The sequence below is a fragment of the Hypomesus nipponensis genome, chromosome 21, assembly GCF_054491055.1.
Source record: "Hypomesus nipponensis isolate SF chromosome 21, ASM5449105v1, whole genome shotgun sequence".
Classification (NCBI taxonomy): domain Eukaryota; kingdom Metazoa; phylum Chordata; class Actinopteri; order Osmeriformes; family Osmeridae; genus Hypomesus; species Hypomesus nipponensis.
The window spans coordinates 2,702,501-2,725,000 of NC_140381.1; the positions used below are offsets into that span (position 1 = coordinate 2,702,501).

Here is a 22,500-nt window from a genome sequence, read left to right on the forward strand (position 1 = left end):
TCTGCATAGGCACACCCCCTCTACAGTCTCATCTGCATAGCCACACCCTTTCTTTCTCCCCCCCTGTCTGATGCTGACTGGGAAATAGTAATCTTAATACTTTTTCTCCCTCCCTCCCTCCCTCCCTCCCTCCCTCCCTCCCTCCCTCCCTCCCTCCCTCCCTCCCTCCCTCCCTCCCTCCCTCCCTCCCTCCCTCCCTCCCTCCCTCCCTCCCTCCCTCCCTCCCTCCCTCCCTCCCTCCCTCCCTCCCTCCCTCCCTCCCTCCCTCCCTCCCTCCCTCTCAGACAGCATGGTGGAGGATGGGCAGCTGTCTGTGCTGAGCTACAGGCCGGAGGGGCTGGACCAGATGCTGCAGCGCTGCAGCTTCAGCAGGGCGGAGCTGCAGGTCCTTTACAGGGGCTTCAAGAACGTACGCCTACTCCTCCGCTCTTCCTCCGCTCTCATCCCCCTGTATCTTTATCTCTCTCTCTCTCTCTCTCTCTCTCTCTCTCTCTCTCTCTCTCATCCCCCTGTCTCTCTCTTTCTCTCATCCCTGTCTCTCCCTCTCTCTCTGTGTATGTGTGAACATCAGAGTGTGTGTGCCCGTGTGAGTGTGTGATCTCACCCCAGCGTGCTGCTCTACAGGAATGTCCCAATGGTGTGGTGGATGAAGAGACCTTTAAGACCATCTACTCACAGTTCTTTCCCCAAGGAGGTAAGTATTGTGTACAGAATATTACATGATCATTTAAATAATATCCTTTCCCTAATAGTCTGATATTGTGTGTGTGTGTGTCAGACTCCAGCACTTATGCTCACTTCCTGTTTGAGGCCTTTGACACTAACAAGCACGGAGCTGTCAGCTTTGAGGTAAGCTCTCTCCCCTTCTCTCTTCTCCTCTCTTCTCCTCTCCTCTCCTCTCCTCTTTTTCTACTCTCCTCTCTTCTCCTCCCATCCTGTCCTCTCTTCTCTTCTCCTCTCCTCTCTTCCTCCCTTAAATCTCTGCCTATTTGTCCACTTCTCCATCACTTCCTCCCTCCACCCCTCCTGTTTGGTACCAGCACTCTAACTTCTCTCTACCTCCACCCCTCCGTGTTGCAGGACTTTGTGACGGGCCTGTCCATCATCCTGAGAGGCTCCGTCACAGACAAGCTCAACTGGGCCTTCAACCTGTACGACCTGAACAAGGACGGCTGCATAACTAAAGAGGTACGCGTGTCGACACCTGCAGGCTTGTTCCCGACATGCCCAGCAGAGGGCGTCCAGGAGAAGAAATCAAGTTTTTGCATCTGATTACAAAGTGTCATAGATTGTGTGTGTGTGTGCGTGTCTCTGTGTGTGTGTGTGTGTGCCTGTGTGTGTGTGTGCCTGTGTGTGTGTGTGTCTCTGTGTGTGTGTGTGTGTGTGCCTGTGTGTGTGCCTGTGTGTGTGTGTGCCTGTGTGTGTGTGTGTGTCTCTGTGTGTGTGTGTGTGTGGTGAGTGTTTCCAGGAGATGACCGACATCATGCGCTCCATCTATGACATGATGGGGACCTGTACGTACCCCTGCATGCAGGAAGACGCACCCAGGGAGCACGTGGAGAACTTCTTCCAGGTAAACCCCCCTCCACACACTACACAAACACACTGCACACACACATGCATACACACACACACACATGCATACACACACACACACATGCATACACACACAAACATCCTCACACACACAGACACATACAAACACTGAACCATTTCCTGTGTGCTTCCTCTGTGCTTCCTGTGTTTCCTGTGTGTTTCCTGTGTGCTTCCTGTGTGCTTCCTGTTGTCAGAAGATGGACATGAACCACGATGGAGTGGTCACCATTGAGGAGTTCCTGGAGTCTTGTCTTAAGGTCTGTCCTCTCTCACACAAACACAGCCATCCTTTACTCTCAACACTTTGGAAAAATAACGATCCTGACAAGTTTCTTGTCCCTCTCTGCCACCCATCCAGGACGAGAGCATCATGCAGTCGATGCACATGTTCGACAACGTCATCTAACCGCCCGTGATGTCATGCGGACCTCAGCGAATCAGAACGCCCCTGTCCTCTTTTTTGACTCCGCCCCCAGAGACTTGCCTAACATCCCCCCATGGGGAGGTCAGGGGTCACGTTTCAGGGGTTGACCCCCTGAGCAGCAATCCTTGGGGTCGTGAGGACGATGATCAGGAGGAGGAGGAGGAGGTGTAGGGCCGCATAGGAATAAAATCTCTGTATATTTTAGCTGAGAAAAAGACCAAACGTTTCTGTTAAATCCTGAGCACTTAGTCAGTAGTGTTGTATCGACTCTCACTGGGGTCATCATTGTACTGCACCGTATCTGTTCCTCTCGTTTGTTCTCCTACTAGCTCAGTCTCTGCCCTTCTGTCTTCCTTTCTGTGTGCCTTCCCTCCGTCTCTCTCCTTCCTTCTCTCTGTCTCTCTGTCTCTCTGTCTCTCTCTCTCTCTCTCTCTCTCTCTCTCTCTCTCTCTCTCTCTGCCACTCCATTTGCTGAGGAAATAAAGGTGGACTGTTAGCAGGAAATGGACAAAAAGGGAGCTGTGACACTTCTTGTTTGGACAGAGTCACTCAAAGGAAAACAAGACGTTACGGAACTCTCGGTCTGCATTCCGGAACATTCCATGTTCATGTAGCTCCGTTGGAATCCTCTCCCTCACCGTCTTCCGCGTCCGTCCATTCCCCAGCTGTGTCGTGTCTGCATGACGTACAGTGTTCACCGAGGATTATGGGTAAAATGTCATTACATTAAGAACTGTGTCTAGGTTAAGAGAATTGCTTGTGTAAGACTTATTTCAGCTGGATGTGGTGGTGATGATGATGATGGTGGAGATGATTATGATGAAGAATTAAACTCACAGTTGCTATGCAAACCCCTTCGGCTTGTAGCGCCTCGTAAGCTACAGTGAGTAACATCCCTGAAATTAGTTATTGTGAATGGGAAGTCTGGACTGGTATCATGTGGCTGATCGGTTAGGGAATTGGGCTAGTAATCCAAAGGTTGCTGGTTCGATTCCCGGCCGTGCAAAATGACGTTGGTGTCCTTGGGTAAGGCACTTCACCCTACTTGCCTCGGGGGGAATGTCCCTGTACTTCATCTACATTACATTTTGTCATTCAGCAGACATTCTTATCCAGAGCGACTTACAGTGAGTACAGGGACATTTTCCCACAGGCAAGTTAAATAAAAAACTGTACTCACTGTACTTTAAATGTTTAAAAGCTACCTTGCTAGGCAAAATGGCATGGACAGCTGAATTACACTAAATCAATCAACCAGTAAATACATGACTACACTAAATAAATTTCACATATAAATGCACACAAAAAGTACAGTGGTCTCGAAAAAATCACAAAAATAAATTGTGCCACGACATGTAATCCAAGCAAATTAAGCAACATCATCGTCACGACAACAAGAGCAACAAAGGACTGGAGAAATATTCTATAAACTTAATAAAAGCAATGACTAACATCAACCCAGAAGATACACAGAATATATCTGACAACTGATATCTTATTAGGCAATGCAGCCTGAGTATCTGCCCGTTAAGACAAATCAGAACAACTTTAATAAATGAATCAAGTATATCAATGTATCTGCTCATTGATTACGTTATTAATTAAGTCCACAATACAAACAGAAAGTTGTTTTCTCAACAGTCTATTGAAATCAATCACTCCAACCATTTCAAGCCCCAAAAAACTCAACTCAATCAGATACATAAACCATAATAAGCATTATATTACTCTCTGTATATAATTATATTTCAAGCTCTCTGTCCGCTTTTTGGCAATAATATTTTAATAAAAAACTAAAGGAAAACTTTTTCTTGGCATTTTTCCTAAAACTGTATTATTTCAGCACCCACAGATATAAAATAACATTGAGAGTGGTTTATAGGTGGTAGGTAAAAATCTATAACAGGGAAAGGGAAAATGTACTTGAATTAAAAAACTGTATTTTTCCTATGCATCCACCATCCTGATGTAATCCTGACATGATTGAGTCAGAATCACCGCTTTGTATGTCCCCATAAGTTAACAGAATCACAGCTTTGTATGTCCCCATAAGTTAACAGAATCACAGCTTTGTATGTCCCCATAAGTTAACAGAATCACAGCTTTGTATGTCCCCATAAGTTAACAGAATCACCGCTTTGTATGTCCCCATAAGTTAACAGAATCACAGCTTTGTATGTCCCCATAAGTTAACATTCCCAGAACCCAACACAAACACAGTTCATCTGTTAAGATCGTCTGGTTGAATTGTGTGTTTTGTGTATGTGACCAAGTGTGTGCATGTTTGTGTGACTGTGTGTGTGTGTGTGTGTATCTGTGTGTGAATGTATGCATAGATGCATATTTGAGTGATGTCAGCGCTTGGGTTTGGTGACGGTGCTGTAGAGAGCAGAGGGATCCTCAGTGGTCTGAACAGAGACTCTGAACACAGACAACAAGGAACGTCAACACTGTTAGGTTCAACATTTAAAACTGAGTCAGACATACTGTGTTCTTCCTGTAGGAATACTGATTTTCCAGTCGTGATAAATAAATTGTATCAATGGAATCCTGATTCCATGACATGATATGCTCACCGGGGGGCAGGATTGGGCCGGTTGAACTTCACAGCAGCGTACTGCACATCCTCTTCCTGGTTCTGGGGCTGCACTGATTGGTTGTTGGAGTAGAGGGGGACGTCCTGGGTCTTGGAGCGAGAGAAGTCGACGCTGGCGTAGGTGACGTCATCCTGCTGGCCTGTGTGTGTGTCTGTGTGTGTGTCTGTGTGTGTGTCTGTGTGTGTGTGTGTCTGGACAGCAGGGACAGGGTTCAGGGCGATGGCTGAGGTGTTGTCATACACAGGACCAGAGTCCCCCTGGAGGAGAGAGGAGGTAGAAAGAGAAAAACAAACATACACAAAGTAGTCCAACTCTTACCTTTCTCCCTCCCAGATGCCACACACACACACACATGCACAAAGACACACACACCTGTCCATTGTCTGCCGAGGGCCTGGGATCAGTAGAAGGTTTGGAAGCCTTCTTTCTCCTGTAAATAAATGGAAAAGAAAAATCACTGGACTACCTTTGCATGGTTAAAACACACCTAAACAAATACAGATTTGTAATAATGAAATAATAATGAAAAATGAACAATGAAACCAAACACTACAGTTGTATTGTTTAGTAATACATACAGCTGTACCAAGTACAACATTACATTTAAAGTCCCTTCCTCACCTGCAGAGGAGGCAGGCAGAGAGGAGGATGACGGCCAGGAGAACAGAGACTGTGATACCTGCTGCTGCAGCCTGAGCTGTTGAGATCCCTGAACAACACAACAGGGGAAACCAGGCCTGCACTGTACATCACATGGTGACAAAAACCTTTAGAATGTAGTAAACCATGGTGAATTTGTATTTATTTATATCATTTTCCTACCTGTCCTAGTCAGAGTGATCATTACAACAGAGGAGTTTGTAGCTCCTACTGTATTCCCAGCCTGACAGTAGTATCCTCCACTGTCCTCAGAGCTGATGTTAGTGATGGTGTAGCTCTGTCCAGATGATTTAGATGAGGTGATGTTCTCCTTGTACCAGGTGTATGTCTGCACTGGTGGGTTAGCATCACTGCTGCAGGTCAGAGTCACTGAACTGCCCTCCACTACTTCACCAGAGGAACTGACTGACACTGACAGATTCCTTGGCTTGTCTGAAATAGGACATGTAGGCATATAGGTATGTAAAATTTGAGAATAACAAATACAACATATGGATTTGTCCAAAAATAGGACTGATTGTGTGTCATACTTACATAAAACATTGATCAGAACTCCATGTGAACTACTGTTACCAACATAATTCTGAGCCCCACACCAATACTGTCCACTGTTCTCAGATCTGATGTTAGTGATGGTGTAGTTCTGTCCAGATGATTTAGATGAGGTGATGTTCTCCTTGTACCAGGTGTATGTCTGCACTGGTGGGTTAGCATCACTGCTGCAGGTCAGAGTCACTGAACTGCCCTCCACTACTTCACCAGAGGGACTGACTGACACTGAGGGTTTTCTTGGAGCATCTAGTGGATAAAAAAAGCATAGTGAATTGACTCTTATTTCATAGAAAGTGTAGCAATTGATTGTCCATCCCTGAACTTCACCAGTGTCATATTTCCAACTGACAGGGGTCATACTTCAAATAGACTGTTGAGGTTCAAGAAATCTGTGTTCATGAACACATTTGCTTCTGAAAACACAGTGTCACACTGTTCACACCTATCACTGCAATTTTAAAGTGGTCATTTAACACTAGAAACATTCATTGAACTTGTTACTGTTTAGAAAGGTACTGTCATGTCCCTGGGTTGGAACTGCCCTTTTCGTTCTCTATCTGTCTGTTCTTTGTCTGTCGGTTCCTTGTTATTTTCAATTACTGCATTCCTGTCCACACGCTCCATGTTAACTACGCAGATCTGCGGATCATTTACTCATCACCATCTGAATATCAACCCCAGTTTCACATCCACTCTTCGCCAGTTCAACGTCTTTATCGTCCACGTCAGTCGGACGTCTAGTCATTCTTGAATCGTATTCTGTTTATAACTCAGTTTCTCTGTCTGTTTCTTTAGACCCGGTTCATACCCCGGCTTGCTCCAGTCTCGTCTCGTCAGTCCAGCATTCCTCCCGGATTCTCTGCTACCGCAGCCCTGCCTTTTCTGCGACTTAGTTTGAAAATAAAACTTTAATTTACTTCCTGGGTCTGAGTCTTGCATTTGGGTCTACCTACCAGCCAGCCAGCCATCGTGACAGGGTGTTTAAAAAGGTAGAATCTCGTACGATGGACCTATATAAACACTGCTGGTGTTACATTAAAACTATGAAATATGCTTTGTATCACCTGTAAACACGTATATGTATTCTACATACTTTATAAAAGCTATTATAGAGATGGATTTAGTGAGACTTACAGTGAATGTTCAGGGTCACAGAAGAAGAGTTGGTTCTTCCTCGTTGGTTTCCAGCCTGACAGTAGTATCCTCCACTGTCCTCAGAGCTGATGTTAGTGATGGTGTAGCTCTGTCCAGATGATTTAGATGAGGTGATGTTCTCCTTGTACCAGGTGTATGTCTGCACTGGTGGGTTAGCATCACTGCTGCAGGTCAGAGTCACTGAACTGCCCTCCACTACTTCACCAGAGGGATTGACTGACACTGATAGATTCCTTGGCTTATCTGTGGCAATAAAGAGAAGAACAGCTTGAAGTTAGAAGACAGTGTTGACTGAGGTCATTTATAAACTGTGGGAGTCTGAGTCTTACATGTAACATTGAGAGTCTCTTCAGGAGAGCGAAGATGCTGGTGTTCTGTCACAGCACAGGAGTATCTGCCTGCATCCTCACTGCTGACTGAGTCCAGGTACAGGAACTTCTGTTGGGTCTCTGGCCTGGTTTGGTTGTTCTTGTACCAGATGTAGGAGGAGTTACCAGTCAGACGACAGGTGGAGCTACAGGTCAGGGTCACCCTCTGTCCCTCCATCACTGTGGACGGAGTCACCTTCACCTGAAGACCTGGGGTCAGAAACAACAGCAGTCATCTAACAGTGATACAAGCCCTGTCCTCAGGTCACAAGGTCAGTCTCAGTACAGAACAATGTTCAGCACCACCCCTGTCAGTGACAGCAGAGACTAGTGAGTGACACACTCCAGCTACTGTTGACTTCTGAGCTCCACACTTAGATCAGATGCAGTTGGACCACATCAGGAATACAGGTGTTGTAGACAGCTGGGACATACTGTAGGAGGTTGATAATGGTTCTATATTAATGTTTTAAAATAACTAAACAGGAAACATCTGGAATAGTCGCAGACATTAGAGCAACACATATAGTACCTGTAACAGAGAGAGTGACTCCTGGTTGACCAGCCCATTTCCCTCCTTGTTTGTTTGTTATAAACCTGAACTTGTACACAGCAGTGTCTCTCTCTCTCAGGTCTGTGATCGTCAGGGTTGCTTCACTCTTCTTATCCCCACGGTACTGCACACGACCTGCATACTCTGGGTCCAGACTCAGGTCCTCTTCACCTTCACCAGTCTTCCATGTGGTAAACCAGAATGTTTTAGTGACTGTGTGATCACTGGGGTAAGTATAGTTACAGGACAGGTCCACTGATGAGCCTCTCAAGACACACACCCTCCTGATGGGGTAATTCACTCTCCAGCAGTTCTGACCAGAAACACCTGAAACACAGAGACACACAGCAGCTAAGAAGGGTGTTGAGTTTTTCATTATAACAACATGAATTATTAAGTATCAAAGTGAAACCAAGTGAAAATCATACTGTTCTGAGGGGATGTGAAACATAAATACTGTAGTAAGAGTTGTTATCATGGTAGTGATGTGTGGTAACACAGCAGTTAGACCCAGACTCACACACTGCAGGAGAGCGGAGATCCTCATGGCCTTCTACAGCACAGGAGTAGCTGTCCTGATAGTTACTGGAGACAGAGAGCTGTTGGGATGAAGCCTGTTGTACATGTTGTCCATTCTTGTACCAGATGTAGGAGGGGTTACCAGTCAGAGGACAGGTGGAGCTACAGGTCAGGGTCACCCTCTGTCCCTCCATCACTGTGGACGGAGTCACCTCCACCTGAAGACCTGGGGTCAGAAACAACAGCAGTCATCTAACAGTGATACAAGCCCTGTCCTCAGGTCACAAGGTCACAGTCTCAGTACAGAACAATGTTCAGCACCACCCCTGTCAGTGACAGCAGAGACTAGTGAGTGACACACTCCAGCTACTGTTGGCTTCTGAGCTCCACACTTAGATCAGATGCAGTTAGATCACATCGGGAATAAAGGTGTTGTAGACAGCTGGGACAGACTGTAGGAGGTTGATAAAGGTTCTATATTTGTAATGCTATATTAATGTTTTAAAATAAATCAACAGTAACATTCAGAATAGACACACACATTAGAGTAACACAGATAGTATGACTGTACCTGTAACAGAGAGAGTGACTCCTGGTTTACCAGTATATTTCCCTCCTTGTCGGTTTGTTATAAACCTGAACTTGTACTCAGCAGCGTCTCTCTCTCTCAGGTCTGTGATCGTCAGGGTTGCTTCTTTCTCCTTATCCGCACAGTACTGCACACAACCTGTGTACTCTGGGTCCAGACTCAGGTCCTCAGAATCAGACTTGGTGAACCAGAATGTTTTAGTGACTGTGTGACCACTGGGGTAAGTATAGGAGCAGGACAGGTCCACTGATGAGCCTCTCAAGGCACAGACTCTCTGGAGGGTGTAAGTCACTCCCCAGCCAGGCTGACCCAGCACCACTGCAACACAGTCACACATCACCAGCACATTAGAGGAAGCACAAACCTGCTGGCTCACATGCAGCGCTAGCAGAGGTGGTTCAGAGTGTTAGGTTAGCTCCCTCAGGTGAGGGAAGGGCTTTAGCTCAGTGTCCTAACACTGTCTCATCAGACATGCTGACATGACAGGTTTTAACCCTGCCAGTTGATCACAAGACTGCTGGTGTTGCTAGTGTCAGAAGTGTGAATGGGAGTGTTCACACCTCGATGAAGTAGCTGAGTTTAGAGGAAAGGAGACCACAGAAGAGAGGTGTAACAACATAGACAGTACGGATTCAATAATACAAAATGAACCTATTTGGTGACAGTAAAAGTAGACTTTTTGACCATAATCCTGTTCAGGACTCGAGTCAAAGGTCAAAGTTAAAGTAAAATTAATGAGATCATAGATACCTGCCACAGAGCAGAGGAAGACCACAAACACACTTCCTGTAGTTCTCAACTCCATAGCTGCATCACCACCCTGCGGTCTGACAGACACAACAGAGGTCAACAAAACACATAAATAACTGAATACTTGTCCTGGTGTTCTTCTAATACAGAATACACACTAATAACTGAATACTTGGTGTTCCTCTCATACAGAATACAGCCTATCTAACATGCTTTAGAACCCCAGGACTCTGGAGGAGGGGCTGCGACTTCAGCCAATCAGATGTAGAATGGACGGGATTTACACTATTGTACACTTTGCTCTTGGCTCTCTCGCACCAAACTAGGTTATTACAATACTTTGAAAGTGCTGAACCTTCATGAAAGTAAACGCAAACACAGGTGTGATTGGAACTTGTATATAACCAGTATACAGTAGGTATTATCTCCCTATTTATAGCAAGCCTCGTGTTAACAGATTAAAACATCAAACACAGCTATTTACTGCAAAATTAAGACATATTTAAACCTTAATGAATACATATGAAATAACATTAAAACAATGAAGACACGATGGTACTTACAGAGAGGAAGGGAGGAGTGGGGTTGGTGGACTTGCTGGCAGTGTGTTGTTCTGAACAGTGAGGGTGAAGTCTGTGGTTGATGGTTTTAAGTACTCAGAATAAACAGTAAAGAAGCTCAGAGTAAGGCTTCCTTCCTCTTCAGGACATTTACATACCGTACAAGAATGACCGCTGTGCTGTCAAGACGGTTTTCCATTTCCTCATTCAACGCTGTCTAATATCTTTAGTGTTTTTATAATCCCAAAAGTCAAGTGTTACGTTTACTTGCTGCCCAAGCTGTGGTTGATAGTTTAAAACAGTCTAACACACACACACACACACATGTTGGAGAGAGGGACAGATGGAGAGATGAGGGGAGAAAGAGAGATAAACAGAGAGAAAGAACAAGTATATGTGTGAGAGAGGGAGAAACAGAGAGACAGAACAGAGAGGTTTGGTCAGTAATGAGGTTGTGGTTTTGTGGCTGAAACACAGAGAGCAGAGACAAGCCCCCAGACTGCTGTCTAACCAGGAGGATGCTGTTCTGCCCCCTGTAGGTAACTTCTAACACTGCATGTGTGTGTGAGGGAAGGGGGAACTACAGAGAGACAGAGAGATGAAGATGTCCATGTGTTGTCTGGATGTTGTCTGGATGTTGTCTGGATGTTGTCTGGATGTATACTCTACATTGTTTGCTTTGGGAATATTATAAATATCTCCTATCAAGCCAATAATGCACTTAAATTAGAATATTGAAATTTAGAGCTGTAGAGAGAGTGAGACAGAGAGAGAGAAGTATGGCTGGAGTGAAAGAGAGAGAGAGGTTAGCTTTGGAGAGAGAGGTAGGCCCCTATAGCTGGAGAAAGAGAGGGTGGAGAGGAGGATGGAGAGAGAGAGAGAGACTGACAGAGACTAATTTGTAAAAAGTGGATAACAGCCTAAATGTATCAGAATGTGAGGAGAGAGAAAATGTGTGTGTGTGTGCGTGTGTGAGAGAGTGTGTGAGTGTACATGTGTGTATGTGTGTGTGTTAGAGTGGTTTGTGCGTGTGTGTGTGTGTGTGTGACAGAGAGAGTATATGAATGTGTATGTCACAGTCAGTGTGTGTGTGTAAATGTACATACTGTAACTACTATGAATGAGTCGTAGCACTATTAAATGCCAGTTACTGGCAGCCTCTGGCATTTCATCATGTCACTACAGTAAAGAGAAAGTGTGTGTGTGTGTTTATAGCAAGCCTCGTGTTAACAGAATACAACACCAAACACAGCTATTTACCGCAAAATGAAGACATAGTTAAACCTTAATTAATACATATGAAATAACACAAAAACAATTAAGACAATTGTGTTTTTAAGACGCGTTCACGTCGATGGTACTTACAGAGAGGAAGGGAGGAGTGGGGTTGGTGGATTTGCTGGCAGTGTGTTGTTCTGAACAGTGAGGGTGAAGTCTGTGGTTGATGGTTCTAAGTACTCTGAATAAACAGTAAAGAAGCTCAGAGTACGGCTTCCTTCCTCTTCAGGACATTTACATGCTGTACAAGAATGACTGCTGCGCTGTCAAGACGGTTTTCCATTTCCTCATTCAAGGTTGTCTAATATCTTTAGTCTTTTTATAATCCCAAAAGTCAAGTGCTACGTTTACTTGCTGCCCAAGCTGTGGTTGATAGTTTAAAACCGGGTATATCACACACACAGGTTGGAGAGAGGGAAAGATGCAGAGATGAGGGTAGAAAGAGAGATAGACAGAGAGAAAGAAAGAGTGTGTGTGTGTGTGTGTGTGTGTGCGTGAGAGAGAGAGGGAGAAACAGAGACAGAAAAGAGAGGTTTGGTCAGTAATGAGGTTGTGGTCTTGTGGCTGAATCACAGAGAGCAGAGACAAGCCCCCAGACTGCTGTCTAACCAGGAGGATGCTGTCCTGCCCCCTGTAGGTAACTTCTAACACTGCATGTGTCTCACCATGGCTGCTCTGCAACCCCCTAGTGGAGCGTCCTCCTGTCCTAGAGCTCCCCCTGCTGGCGGTCTGGAGACATTACAGCCTTACACCCAGAGGGCCGTGCTCCACTGAGCTACACTCATCACCTGTCCCACCTGTTATCCACTCTAACCAGCTCCTGTGTCAAACTGTAGGAAGAAGACAGAGGCTTTCTCACACACTAATCAAACTTTATTGAAAGAAAATTGTATTCAAACAGCATCACACCAGTAGAAAAATATCTTATGAAAGTTAGAAAAATGGTATTACCTTATTCTATTTTTGATAGCAACAATAAATTAGCTAAAGTAAATCTTATATACTTCAAAGGGTTTCAAGCTACCAGGGAAGTAAAAACTGAAGGTGCAGATGAATTACTTTCATTAAATGAATCAATCCATCAATTTAAATGACAGTATTTTCTTTTCCAATGTACAATAAAAATGGTAGCAGTATCAACTAGAACAGTGTCCTTCAAAATATCAGCAACATAAATGTTTGTGCTTCTGCATGTCCTCTCAGGCCCACAACAACAGCAGAAGAATGACAAACATCAACCCTGAAGACACAGAATATATCTGACTATAACTGCTGACATATGCTGAGTATCAGATGAGACTAATCCAAACACATCCAATCAATATACTAAATACATCAATCAATCAACAGATCAACTCGTTGATTAATCTATCAATTATGTTCATGACAAAAAATCCCTGTTGTTACAGTCTAGAATCAACAGTCTAAAACTGAGAACTCTAACTAAACATAAACTAACAAACTAAACTGTTATTAACTTCACCTTGACACCAAAAATACTTTATCATAAAACATGTAAAAGATACAGAATCCAAGCATGATTTAAGCACAATAAACATTATGTTTCTAAATCAAGATAAGATAACACAATCAAATATTTAATTCAATGTATTTCAAGATCTCTGTCCACTAAAGCAAACAGGACTATTCTGACCTCCCTCTAACAGGGAAAACAGAAATGTTAGTTACAGTAAATAAAAAACCTAACTAAAGAGAAAGCTGTTGTTGGATTTTTCCTTAAACAGGACTTTTCCGGCACCCAACATTGTTACCATGACAGCAGGGGTGGTGTGGAGGCGATGAAAAAAAAAAAGGTGAAAAAAGACAATAATTACAATATGAAGAAAAAAACTAACAGAAAAATGGAAACAACAAAATGTTATTTAATAAAATACAAATGTTTGTAAACCAGTAAAACACACACAAACACCCACATTTTTTTCTCTCCAAATATCATAAACTAATAGAAGTTTTAATTTAATTTTATTACTTTGTTTTAGTGATTGTTTTACTTTTTAGAAAAGTCTAAATGTCAAGTTCTGACCAAAGTCGTCACTTGTGGACAAAGCTGACTGAATCTGAGGACTTTGGGAGTTATGGGGACATGTTTCCATGTCCCTGGTAGATAACAGTCCCCAGAAACTAATACTAACACATTTTTGATTTTAAAGATTGTGTGGTCGTATTGTGTGTGTTCCTTTGTGTTCATGCAGTTTGAGCATATTTGAGTGCTGTCAGTGCTTGGGTTTGGTGACGGTGCTGTAGAGAGCAGAGGGATCCTCAGTGGTCTGAACAGAGACTCTGAACACAGACAACAAGGAACGTCAACACCGTTAGCTTCAACATTTAAAACAGAGTCAGAGATACTGTGTTTGACCTGCTGGAATACTGAATTTCCAGTCGGGATAAATAATGTTGTATCAATGCAATCCTGTTCCATATGATGTACTGACATGATATGCTCACCGGGGGGCAGGAACAGGCCGGTTGAACTGTACAGCAGCGTACTGCACATCCTCTTCCTGGTTCTGGGGCTGCACTGATTGGTTGTTGGAGTATAGGGGGACGTTCTGGGTCTTGGAGCGAGAGAAGTCGACACTGGCGTAGTGGACGTCATCCTGCTGGCCTGTGTGTGTGTCTGTGTGTGTGTCTGTGTGTGTGTGTGTCTGGACAGCAGAGACAGGGTTCAGGGCGATGGCTGAGGAGTTGTCATACATAGGACCAGAGTCCCCCTGGAGGAGAGAAGAGGTATAAAGAGAAAAACAAACATCATACACAAAGTAGTCCAACCTCCTGCCTTTCTCCCATACCAGAAACTCTACACACACACACACACACACACACACAAACACACACACACACACACGCACATGCACACACACACCTGTCCATTGTCTGCCGAGGGCCTGGGATCAGTAGAAGGTTTGGCAGACTTCTTTCTCCTGTGAATAAATGGAAAAGAAAAATCTATCACTGGACTACCTATGCATGGTGAAAATACATCTAAACAAATACAGATCTGTAATAAGGAGGAAACCAAACACTACAGTTGTATTGTTTAGTAGTACACACAGCTATACCCAGTACAACATTACATTTAAAGTCCCTTCCTCACCTGTAGAGGAGGCAGGCAGAGAGGAGGATGACGGCCAGGAGAACAGAGACTGTGGTTCCTGCTGCTGCAGCCTGAGCTGTTGAGATCCCTGAACAACACAACAGGGGAAACCAGGCCTGCACTGTACATCACATGGTGACAGAAACCTTTAGAATGTAGTAAACAATGTTGAATATGTATTTATTTATATCATTTTCCTACCTGTCCTAGTCAGAGTGATCATTACAACAGAGGAGTTTGTAGCTTCTACTGTATTCCCAGCCTGACAGTAGTATCCTCCACTGTCCTCAGAGCTGATGTTAGTGATGGTGTAGCTCTGTCCAGATGATTTAGATGAGGTGATGTTCTCCTTGTACCAGGTGTATGTCTGCACTGGTGGGTTAGCATCACTGCTGCAGGTCAGAGTCACTGAACTGCCCTCCACTACTTCACCATAGGGGCTGACTGACACTGATAAATTCCTTGGTTTATCTGGGGCAATATAGAGTATAGTAGTAATAAAGAGATGAACAGCTTGAAGTTATAAGACAGGGTTGACTGAGGTCATTTATAAACTGTGGGAGTCTGAGTCTTACACGTAACATTGAGAGTCTCTTCAGGAGAGCGGAGATGCTGCTGTTCTGTCACAGCACAGGAATATCTGCCTGCATCCTCACTGCTGACTGTGTCCAGGTACAGGAGCTTCTGTTGGGTCTCTGACCTGGTTTGGTTGTTCTTGTACCAGATGTAGGAGGAGTTACCAGTCAGACGACAGGTGGAGTTACAGGTCAGGGTCACCCTCTGTCCCTCCATCACTGTGGACGGAGTCACCTCCACATGAAGACCTGGGGTCAGAAACAACAGCAGTCATCTAACAGTGATACAAGTCCTGTCCTCAGGTCACAAGGTCAGAGTCTCAGTACAGAACAATGTTAAGCTTCAACTCAGCAGAGACTAGTGAGCAGAGCTGGCAGCACAAGAATAAAATTCTGGAACCATCCGCACTGACTCGTTCTTTAATACAGTCTATGCTCGATAGCGTTAGCAGTAATGAGTTGTTGAGAGGGGTGGTCAACGGTCTCTCCTGGGGCCGGGTTGGCTGTAGCTAGGAGATCACTGTGACTGACAGGTGCATTCACGTGTTGCAGTCAGCGTTTGAAGTTGTGCGTTATAGTCAACAGAGTAAACGGGCTGAAATTTTGGAGAAGTATGTTATCAACTTGTTCAATAGCAAGAAGAAATGAGGTGCTCAATAGTCCTACTCCTGAGTCGCAAGTGGTGGGGGCGGGGCCCTACCACTTTGAAAAGTGACATGCGTGCTCGCCGTGTCCCGGCGGCTCTGCTAGTGAGGGACCCACTCCAGCTACTGTTGGCTTCTGAGCTCCACACTTAGATCAGATGCAGTTAGACCACATCAAGAATAAAGATGTTGTAGACACCTGGGACAGACAGGAGGTTGATAAAGGTTCTATATTAATGTTTTAAAATAACTGTCACGACCCCATCCCCTTGAGCATGTTTTCCCAGTCTGTGTTACGTTCCTGACACACCTGTCTACACATCTGGCAATTATTTGTGTCTTCAATAAATACCGATCTTTATCACTTGTCCTAGTCTGCGTTTGGGTTCAGAACCTGGGGATTGTGACCATAACTAAACAATAATATTCAGAATAGACACAGACATTAGAGTAACACAGAGAGTATAACTGTACCTGTTACAGAGAGAGTGACTCCTGGTTCACCAGCCCATTTCCCTTCTGGTTGGTTTGTTATAAACCTGAACTTGTACTCAGCAGCGTCTCTCTCTCTCAGGTCTGTGATCGTCAGGGTTGCTTCACTCTTGTTATCCCCACGGTACTGCACACGACCTGCATACTCTGGATCCAGACTCAGGTCATTGGGATCATAGGGATTAGTCTTCCATGTGGTAAACCAGAATGTTTTAGTGACTGTACCTCTGGGGTAAGTATAGGAGCAGGACAGGTCCACTGATGAGCCTCTCAAGGCACAGACTCTCTGGAGGGTGTAAGTCACTCCCCAGTCCTGACCCAGCACCACTGCAACACAGTCACACATCACCAGCACATGAGAGGAAGCACAAACCTACTGGCTCACATGCAATGCTAGCAGAGGTGATTCAGAGTGTAACCTTGTATGGAGACTTGGGTTAGCTCCCTCAGGTCAAGACAGGGCTTTAGCTCAGTGGGCTAGCACTGTCTCGTCAAACATGCAGACAAGACTAGTCATGACTAGTCAGTCAACCCTGTCAGTCAGTCACATGACCAGTACTGTCCTATAAGTCTGATTCTGTCCGCTCTCGACTTGCAGAAGTAGCTGAGTTTAGCAGACAGGAACCACAGACGTGTCAGCCAGCGAGGTGTTAAAACATCAGTGATGTCACACCCAGCAGACCGTTCAGTATCATCAATACCAGAACACATGGATGTTTTAATCCACAGAATTTCATCAGGAAGTAAAGTACGATAGTGGTGTTAAATACAGTACACTATCTGCCTGGAATAGTCAGGTGGGAATTTAAGACAATTTTAAAGAAACCCAACCTCAGTCTTAGTCCACTAAGCTAAAGCCTGAGGATAACAGCACAGGTGTTCTGGATACTCATCACATTAGCATGTTCTACATATCACCCCGGTTACATGTAGATTGACTTGTAATATGGATTCATAGTACACAAGTGGTGATTATAAAAAAAAAACATAAATTAGGTCATAGATACCTTCCACAGAGCAGAGGAAGACCACAAACACACTTCCTGTAGTTCTCAACTCCATAGCTGCATCACCACCCTGCGGTCTGACAGACACAACAGAGGTCAACAAAACACATTAATAACTGAATACTTGTACAGGACTCTTGAGGAGGGGCTAGGACTTCAGCCAATCAGATGCTGAATGGGCGGGATTTACACAATTTTTGACTTTACTATTGGCTCTCTTGGTCCTTAACAAGCCAATTAAAATGTGCTACACAGCAGGTTTATGCAATTACAGTTTAACAGAATACAGAATTAAACAACACTGGTGATTACTGGTACTTAAGATGAAAAAATAATAAATAAATAAATTATCTAAGTGTTAGTAACAAAATTATATTTTGAAGACGCGTTCACGTCGATGGAACTTACAAAGAGGAAGGGAGGAGTGGGGTTGGTGGACTTGCTGACAGAGTTCTAAACAGTGAGCGTACAGTCTGTGGTTGATGGTTCTAAGTAACCGGAGGAAGACTTGCTTAAGAAGAAGAACATGCATGCTTTACTTCCTCTTTAGGACATTTACTTACACTGACTGCAAAAGTTGAACAAGTATTTGTTTATTTTAGTTTACAACTAAGTGTTGTGTACTAAAATGAGTGGAATGGCAGGGGACGTGGACAGAGAGAAAGAAAGGGCGAGAGAGGGAAAGGGACAGAGGGACAGAGGTAGAGAAAGAGAGAGGGGGAAGAGAGAGTAGGGAGAGGGAGGGGGAGAGGGGGGGTGACAGAGAAGGAGAGAGCTATTGAAAGTGTGTAAGACAGCCAGTCTGTAACCACTGTGGAGGCCCCCCAGTGGAGGCACCATAGACTGTATATAAGTTGAACATAGTCATCGTTACGTCACCCATTGGTTTGTGAAAGCCAATTTTGAGGCCTCGATTTTTGCACCTCCTGTTTGCCATTTTTGTTTTTTGGATCCAGAAGTGACCAGCATTGTACGACAGGGCGGAGTTAAGACACAGTGAGGGGCGGGAGAAGCTGAGGACACGATGCACGTCCACCTCACTAACGGCCTTTCTCCTCAATGCCACTGGCTAGTAGACCTGTCAATCAAGCCATCCACGCCCCCAAATATACCGATCTTTGAGGTCTAATATTTACATAATTATCATATTATTTTGGACACCCAGGACACAAATATAAAGGGAATCTAATGACACCATAATGAAATGTGGACAATTTTTGGGGACTGATGTAAAGTATTTGGTGTAATGTGACAACAACAAAAATGTGTAGTCTATGATGGAGCTGTTTTTCTTGTTCTTGTTTTTATAACATCCACATTACTGTCTTTGACATTCAAAATGGTGTTTAATCATTATCTGTTGAAATCCTATTGCAAAAATATGGAAATTAATTATTGACTGCTGTAGATTTATTTAATTGTGAAGGTGTTGACTGATAGGGTTTTTATCAATGCACAAAACATCCATGATTGTATCTGTCTGTCTTTGAATGGAAATGTTCATTTATTTTAGATGATCACCGCAATAACTCGTTAGTGTTTAAATCATTTTTTTTTTTATCACGACAAATATCCTTTCAAGAAGTACACCTGGTTTTCTCACAGAGTTGCCCGAGAATAAAGACGGTTATCTTTTGGTGTTTAATAATCACACTTAAATATATAAAGCAAAGACGTGTCACCCACGGAACAACAACGCGCATGCTCACTCTTGGTTGATAAAAAATTCAAACAAACCTATCGGAAAAGAGAACATGTATCTGCATCTTATGTCCCGCCTATGTTATGATAACTGACCAATTGACTACAAGGTAGGCGTGGCCACAAGTGACAAGCGGAGGATTCAAACGGAAGAAGGATGGCTGCGGATAAAGAGATGGACGAAAGTACACAAAACAGAAGGCAAGAAAACATGAAATATTTCATTTAAAATTTTGGTTGCCATTTGAAATACTTACGCACTGATTGATATTTTTAGACTAGTACTTTCTACTGTAGTCCGTATATGCTTTAGGTTGCTAGTTAGTGCAAGTGGCCGTCACGAATACAAACAGTCTAAACAGACATTTGAATTGTTAGCTACAGTACAGTAGCGCTAGTCTTACTAATTCGATTTTTCCATCCAGTTTGCGTTATCATTTGAACGTCTCTAAAATGATGCAGCCGAGCCAGCTAGCCAACTGTTGTATTTAAACAACCCCGAATTACATGCTGTTTCTTGAAAGAGGATCTAAACAGTTGATCCGCTACTAGTAGCTAGGCTAGCTAAATGGCTTCTTCTACGTACTGTAGGCTAGCTAAGAGATAAAGAACGCTGTGTAATGTATTTGTTGACTGACTGTGTCAGCTACTGTACTGTATATCATATGGGCGGACTTGTTAAAACAATATCTATGTGTTGAGAGTAGCACACCGTCCTAATGAAAAGTCCTAATTTCGTCCTATGACCGCAGGGCATTTCTCTTGTTATGCGACAGAAGTTTGTGTTCCTATGAGGACGGTCAATTTGGCTAGTACTGGGTCAAACTAGGTGATCGAGCTTTAAGTGTCTGTACCTCTGCCTGCTCCATCATGATCTCTCTGTCTCTGTCTGTCCCTTTGCATGTCTCTCTGCCTGTGTGTGTCCCTTTACGTGTGTCTCTGTGTGTCTCTTTTTACGTGTGTGTATGTGTTGCCAGGGGGACGGTGTGCAACGTTGTGGTCAGCCAGCAGGAGGCCCGTGTCTCTCTCTCTGCTGGTCGAACGCCTGTCATCTTCAACCCAGACTTCTTTGTGGAAAAGCTTCGCCACGAGAAGCCAGATGTCTTCCTGGAGCTGGTGCTTAGCAACGTCACCCGCCTCATCGACCTCCCGGGGGCGGAGTTCTCCCTGCTCCTCGGGGGGGAGGGGCCTAAGACGCCCACCAGCGCCGGGACAGGAAGTGCAGGTGGATTTTTCCGCTCCCTCAACTTCCTGAAGCGCAAAGGTGAGGGAGAGATGGATGGTGTCTTAAACCCTCAGCCAGGTGTGTGATCAGGTGTAGACCCCAGGTGTGTGGTCAGGTGCAGACCCCAAGTGCAGACCCCAGGTGCAGACCCCAGGTGCAGACCCCAGGTGCATACCCCAGGTGCAGACCCCAGGTGCAGACCCCAGGTGCATACCCCAGGTGCAGACCCCAGGTGCATACCCCAGGTGCAGACCCCAGGTGCAGACCCCAGGTGCAGACCCCAGGTGCATACCCCAGGTGCATACCCCAGGTGCAGACCCCAGGTGCAGACCCCAGGTGCAGACCCCAGGTGTAGACCCCAGGTGTAGACCCCAGGTGTAGACCCCAGGTGTAGACGCTGTGCTGTTCTGTCCCAGATAAAGGCCTTGTGTTCGGGAGCCCCCTGACAGAGTCCAGCATCGCCCAGGTCTACCAGCTCATCCAGTACCTCAGCCAGAGTGAGTACCTCATCCCTTACCCCTCATCCCTTACCCCTCATCCCTGTACCCCTCATCCCTTACCCCTCATCCCTTACCCCTCATCCCTTACCCCTCATCCCTGTACCCCTCATCCCTGTACCCCTCATCCCTTACCCCTCATCCCTTACCCCTCATCCCTTACCCCTCATCCCTTACCCCTCATCCCTGTACCCCTCATCCCTGTACCCCTCATCCCTGTACCCCTCATCCCTTACCCCTCATCCCTTACCCCTCATCCCTGTACCCCTCATCCTGTACCCCTCATCTCGTACCTCATCCCAATCTGAGAAACCACTACAGAAGTGAGATCCGTGTGGACAGGGGACCTCCCGCGGATGGGTGTCTCTGGGAGTTCACGACTCTGAGCTGGCAGGTTCAGCCCCTCCCTGTACCATGCTTTGGGTTAGCGTCTGCCGAAAGAAACATAACATTCAGATGTCATGTGGTTGATTGCCGGCTCCGCCCCCTCCCAGACCTCCACGTGGAGGGCCTGTTCCGCGTGCCGGGGAACAGCGTGCGGCAGCAGGCCCTGAGGGAGCAGCTGGACGGAGGGGCGGAGCTGGACCTGGCTTCCGGAGACTTCCACCCCAACGACGTGGCCACGCTGCTGAAGAGCTTCCTGGGAGAGCTGCCCGAGCCCCTGCTCACCCACAGACACTACCACGCTCACCTGAAGATAGCAGGTACACTACCACGCTCACCTGAAGATAGCAGGTACACTACCACGCTCACCTGAAGATAGCAGGTACACTACCACGCTCACCTGAAGATAGCAGGTACACTACCACGCTCACCTGAAGATAGCAGGTACACTACCACGCTTACCTGAAGATAGCAGGTACACTACCACGCTCACCTGAAGATAGCAGGTACACTACCACGCTCACCTGAAGATAGCAGGTACACTACCACGCTCACCTGAAGATAGCAGGTACACACACACTACCACGCTCACCTGAAGATAGCAGGTACACACACACTACCACGCTCACCTGAAGATAGCAGGTACACACACACTACCACGCTCACCTGAAGATAGCAGGTACACACACACTACCACGCTTACCTGAAGATAGCAGGTACACACACACTACCACGCTCACCTGAAGATAGCAGGTACACACACACACACTCACACCTGAAGATAGCAGGTTGACACACACACCTTAAGATATTTGGTTGACACAAACACACACACCCTCACCACACTTGAAACACCGCAACTAAATACAATGCAACTAAAGATCATCTTCATTTACTTCAACAATAATGAAATACGACTCCCCTTAACCCCGCCCCTCCAGACATGACCCTGTTTGACGAGCAGGGCAACAAAACGAGCGTCCCGGACAAGGAGCGTCAGATGGAAGCCCTGCAGCTGCTCCTGCTGCTCCTCCCTCCGGCCAGCCGCACCCTCCTGCGCCTCCTGCTGGACCTCCTCTACCACACGGCCCGGCAGCAGGACAAGAACAAGATGTCCGCCCACAACCTGGCGCTCATGTTCGCCCCGCACGTCCTCTGGCCCAGACACGTAGGAGGGGAGGGGGGGGATGCAGACAGTGTCTAGGTTGTTTGTTTAACCAAAGTTGTGCGTTGCTTATTGTGTGTGTGTGTGTGTGTGT

At 45.5% G+C, this 22,500-nt stretch overlaps 3 protein-coding genes across 3 annotated transcripts in view; 2 read left to right on the forward strand and 1 right to left on the reverse strand.

Moving 5' to 3' along the window:
- kcnip2 (Kv channel interacting protein 2) overlaps positions 1-3,502 on the forward strand; it is a 7,137-nt gene extending 3,635 nt beyond the window's left edge. The window contains exons 3-9 of the mRNA XM_084685642.1: positions 285-409; positions 625-694; positions 779-849; positions 1,081-1,188; positions 1,469-1,573; positions 1,791-1,853; positions 1,955-3,502. Coding sequence (XP_084541768.1) covers positions 285-409; positions 625-694; positions 779-849; positions 1,081-1,188; positions 1,469-1,573; positions 1,791-1,853; positions 1,955-2,002 — 590 coding nt within the window. The 3' untranslated portion in view covers positions 2,003-3,502. The remainder of the gene's footprint in view (positions 1-284; positions 410-624; positions 695-778; positions 850-1,080; positions 1,189-1,468; positions 1,574-1,790; positions 1,854-1,954) is intronic.
- Positions 3,503-3,785: 283 nt separating this feature from the next.
- Positions 3,786-17,505, reverse strand: LOC146237436 (uncharacterized). Its single transcript, XM_084685923.1, has 21 exons — positions 17,435-17,505; positions 16,410-16,754; positions 15,292-15,540; positions 14,918-15,187; positions 14,717-14,804; positions 14,486-14,543; positions 14,068-14,333; positions 13,857-13,902; positions 10,327-10,460; positions 9,764-9,840; positions 8,996-9,331; positions 8,426-8,650; positions 7,885-8,232; positions 7,314-7,562; positions 6,964-7,227; positions 5,812-6,075; positions 5,440-5,709; positions 5,239-5,326; positions 4,990-5,047; positions 4,597-4,874; positions 3,786-4,441 (listed from the first exon to the last, which is right to left on the reverse strand). Exons 1-21 carry the CDS (start codon positions 17,487-17,489, stop codon positions 4,375-4,377), a joined length of 4,035 nt encoding a protein of 1,344 aa, XP_084542049.1. The 5' UTR covers positions 17,490-17,505; the 3' UTR covers positions 3,786-4,374.
- Positions 17,506-19,237: 1,732 nt separating this feature from the next.
- Positions 19,238-22,500, forward strand: part of arhgap19 (Rho GTPase activating protein 19) — a 7,794-nt gene continuing 4,531 nt past the window's right edge. The window contains exons 1-5 of the mRNA XM_084685532.1: positions 19,238-19,336; positions 20,113-20,399; positions 20,777-20,857; positions 21,352-21,561; positions 22,183-22,409. Of these exons, the coding sequence (XP_084541658.1) occupies positions 19,293-19,336; positions 20,113-20,399; positions 20,777-20,857; positions 21,352-21,561; positions 22,183-22,409 (849 nt within the window). The 5' untranslated portion in view covers positions 19,238-19,292. The remainder of the gene's footprint in view (positions 19,337-20,112; positions 20,400-20,776; positions 20,858-21,351; positions 21,562-22,182; positions 22,410-22,500) is intronic.

Coding starts and splice junctions, on each gene's coding strand:
- LOC146237436 (XM_084685923.1), bottom strand. CDS start 17,489: ATGGAGTTGAGAACTACAGGAAGTGTGTTTGTGGTCTTCCTCTGCTCT. Junction 15,188..15,291: donor AGAGACTCTCAATGTTACGT/GTAAGACTCAGA, acceptor ATATTGCCCCAG/ATAAACCAAGGAATTTATCA. Junction 5,710..5,811: donor AGTTCTGATCAATGTTTTAT/GTAAGTATGACA, acceptor GTCCTATTTCAG/ACAAGCCAAGGAATCTGTCA.